The 3525-nt window shown below is 61.1% G+C and overlaps 1 protein-coding gene across 1 annotated transcript; it reads left to right on the plus strand.

Moving 5' to 3' along the window:
- The first annotated feature begins 481 nt into the window (after window positions 1–481).
- On the plus strand, window positions 482–3438 carry LOC123091715 (probable leucine-rich repeat receptor-like protein kinase IMK3). The gene is made up of 2 exons (XM_044513319.1): window positions 482–2415; window positions 2496–3438. The coding sequence occupies exons 1-2, from the start codon at window positions 672–674 to the stop codon at window positions 3110–3112; spliced, it is 2361 nt and encodes a 786-aa protein (XP_044369254.1). The 5' UTR covers window positions 482–671; the 3' UTR covers window positions 3113–3438.
- Window positions 3439–3525: the final 87 nt, after the last annotated feature.

A 3525-nucleotide genomic window follows, 5' to 3' on the forward strand; every position in this document is an offset into this window, starting at 1 on the left:
ATCTACATACACCCCTCGTCAAAACGAAAGTGCATCTACATACGTGCAGTAGAGTTGTATGATCACAAAATAAAAAGTGTAGAGTTGCAGATGTCCATCATTCTTAGGTACGAAATCCACGATGCAAAGGCTGCGATGCGATGTGAGTGAGATCCACGCTCTCCTAGAGCTTTTGAGTGAGCCCACTCGACTCAACAGCTCGCCGGGTGGCGTTCCATTGCGATGCACATGGTCACTCAGAAGCAAACGGAGGTGCGTGCGACTTGTGTCGTTTGTGGGTCCGAGTGACCAAACAACTGGAGGCTGGAGCCTGTCTCTGTCTCTGTGGCCGAGGCAGACGCACACGGGATTCCCGCGAGCACGCCTGACCGAGTCCAACCGGTCCCACGCCGCAGAGACCCGTTGCTCGCCTCGAGAGTCGAGATCGAAACCAACAGAACTAGCCGTTGCGACTCGCGAGGACGAGACTCGTGCCTCCCCTCTCTGCTCTGTCTTACTAGCCGTTGCCTCCCGTACTCCAATGCCCTTTCCTTCACAATCCACACTCTCGCTCGCCACTCCCTCCTCGCTCGCCACTCGCAGCTTCTCCTTCCTCCTCCTCGAATCCATTCCATCCACACCTAGGCTCCTCCTGATTCGGTATATTCTGGTGAGCAATTCGGCCGACAGACATGCCGCCGCCGCCGCCGCTGGCCCGGGCTGCTCGGCGCGGGCTACTCCTCCTCCTCGTCCTGCATTGCTGCTGGGGCACCCTCCTATCGGCGGCCAGCGCCGCCCACGTCCACGCGGCGGGCGACGGCGTCATCATCAGCCAGGCCGACTACCAGGGCCTGCAGGCCATCAAGCACGACCTCGCCGACCCCTACGGCTTCCTCCGCTCCTGGAACGACACCGGCATCGGCGCCTGCTCCGGCCACTGGACCGGCATCAAGTGCGTCAACGGCAGCGTCGTCGCCATCACGCTCCCCTGGCGCGGCCTCGGCGGCCGCCTCTCCGACCGCATCGGCCAGCTCACGGGGCTCCGCCGCCTCAGCATCCACGACAACGCCATCGCCGGCGCCATCCCCGCCGCCCTCGGCTTCCTCCCCGACCTCCGCGGCCTCTACCTGTTCAACAACCGCTTCTCCGGCGCCGTCCCGCCGGAGATCGGCCGCTGCGTCGCGCTGCAGTCCCTGGACGCCAGCAACAACCGCCTCACCGGCGTCCTCCCGGCATCGCTCGCCAACTCCACCAAGCTCATCCGCCTCAACCTCAGCCGCAACTCCATCTCCGGCGAGATCCCGGCCGAGGTCGCGGCCTCACAGTCCCTCCTCTTCCTCGACCTGTCCTACAACAAGCTCTCCGGCCGCATCCCGGATGCCTTCGCGGGCGGCTCCAAGGCGCCGTCGTCGGCCTCCTCCGACGAGCGGAAATTAGAAGCCATCACCGGGACCTACCAGCTCGTCTTTCTCAGCCTCGCGCACAACACGCTCGACGGGCCAGTGCCGGAGTCGCTCGCGGGGCTCACCAAGCTGCAGGACCTCAACCTCTCCGGCAACAGCCTCAACGGCTCCATTCCCGACAACCTCGGCTCGCTTCACGACCTCAAGGCGCTCGACCTCTCCGGAAACGCGCTCGCTGGAGAGATCCCGGAGAGCCTGGCCAACCTCACCACCACCCTCCAGTCCTTCAACGTCTCCTACAACAACCTCTCCGGCGCCGTGCCGGCCTCGCTCCTACAGAAGTTTGGGCCCCCATCCTTCGCAGGAAACATCCTGCTCTGCGGCTACTCTGCTTCTTCGGCGCCCTGCCCGGTATCGCCGTCCCCCGCGCCGGCATCACCAGGACAAGAGCCCACCGGACCCCGCGGCGGCCGTACAAAGAAGGAGCTCATACTGATCATAGGGGGGATCGTGCTCGGCATCCTCATCTTGCTGTCCCTCTGCTGTCTTCTGCTCTGTTGTTTAATAAGGAAGAAGAGGTCGAGCGGCAGCACTGGAGCACGGAGCGGGAAGCAGACGTCGAGCAAGGAAGCCGGTGCCGGTGCCGCCGCAGCGGCGGCCGGCAGAGGCGAGAAGCCGGGAACGTCGGAGGCAGAATCCGGCGGCGACGTGGGCGGCAAGCTGGTGCATTTCGACGGGCCGCTGGCGTTCACCGCCGACGATCTGCTGTGCGCGACGGCGGAGATTATGGGGAAGAGCACGTACGGGACGGTGTACAAGGCGACGCTGGAGGACGGCAGCCTGGTAGCCGTGAAGCGGCTGAGGGAGAAGATCACCAAGGGCCACAAGGAGTTCGAGGCCGAGGCGGCGGCGCTCGGCAAGATCCGGCATCCCAACCTGCTGCCTCTCAGGGCATACTACCTTGGCCCCAAGGGGGAGAAGCTTCTCGTCTTCGACTACATGCCCAATGGCAGCCTCTCCGCCTTCTTGCACGGTAAGATGAGATCCTTCATCCTTTGAGCTGAATTCAACTCTGCAATCGTGGGCTCTGACATTGGTTTGATTCGACTGTAGCTCGCGCGCCGAACACGCCGGTGGAGTGGGCTACGCGGATGACGATCGCCAAGGGCACGGCACGCGGCCTGGCCTACCTCCACGACGACGCGACCATCGTCCACGGCAACCTCACCGCCAGCAATGTCCTTCTCGACGACGGGTCCAGCCCCAAGATCGCCGACATCGGGCTGTCCCGCCTCATGACGGCCGCCGCCAACTCCAATGTACTCGCCGCCGCGGGCGCCCTGGGCTACCGCGCGCCGGAGCTGTCCAAGCTCAAGAAGGCGAACGCCAAGACCGACATCTACAGCCTCGGCGTCATCATCCTCGAGCTCCTCACCGGCAGGTCGCCCGCCGACACGACCAACGGCATGGACCTGCCGCAGTGGGTGAGCTCCATTGTGAAGGAAGAATGGACGAGCGAGGTGTTCGACGTCGAGCTGATGCGGGACGCGACCACCGGGCCGGACGGGGACGAGCTCATGGACACGCTCAAGCTAGCGCTGCAGTGCGTCGACCCGTCGCCGTCGGCCCGGCCCGAGGCACGGGAGGTGCTGCGGCAGCTCGAGCAGATCCGGCCTGGACAGGAGGGACTCGGCGACGAAGCTCACGTGGCTTCTGCGAGCAATGAGTAGGCAGAGCAGAGCAACCGGAGAAAACCAGGAGAAGAAAGAAAATGATGCAACTTTTAGCTTAGCTTATTAGCCCAGAGAGAGACATTTAAGAAATTCTTTGATTTAATTGCAAAACTAGTACTCCCTCCGTCCGGAAATACTTGTCATCAAAATAAATAAAAGGGGATGTATCTAGATGTATTTTAGTTTTAGATACATCCCTTTTTGTCTATTTCGATGACAAGTATTTTCGAACGGAGGGAGTATCAATCAGTGTTTGATTTGTATAGCAGGTAAGTCTTATTTGCAACTCGAAAACTTGTAGGGTTCATTCCTTTTGGAGGAAATCGAAAATCAAAATGTAGGAATTAGGAGGGAAAAGAATTATATGAGATCAGGTCTCACGGGTTAGTAGGTGAGACACATCCTAATGG

Source organism: Triticum aestivum, chromosome 4B, assembly GCF_018294505.1.
Source record: "Triticum aestivum cultivar Chinese Spring chromosome 4B, IWGSC CS RefSeq v2.1, whole genome shotgun sequence".
NCBI lineage: Eukaryota > Viridiplantae > Streptophyta > Magnoliopsida > Poales > Poaceae > Triticum > Triticum aestivum.

What these genes read in the sequence shown, in the direction of transcription:
- LOC123091715 (XM_044513319.1), top strand. Translation starts at nt 672, where the DNA reads ATGCCGCCGCCGCCGCCGCTGGCCCGGGCTGCTCGGCGCGGGCTACTC. An exon ending in CCTCTCCGCCTTCTTGCACG is followed by an intron (nt 2,416 to 2,495) that starts GTAAGATGAGAT and finishes ATTCGACTGTAG; the next exon opens with CTCGCGCGCCGAACACGCCG.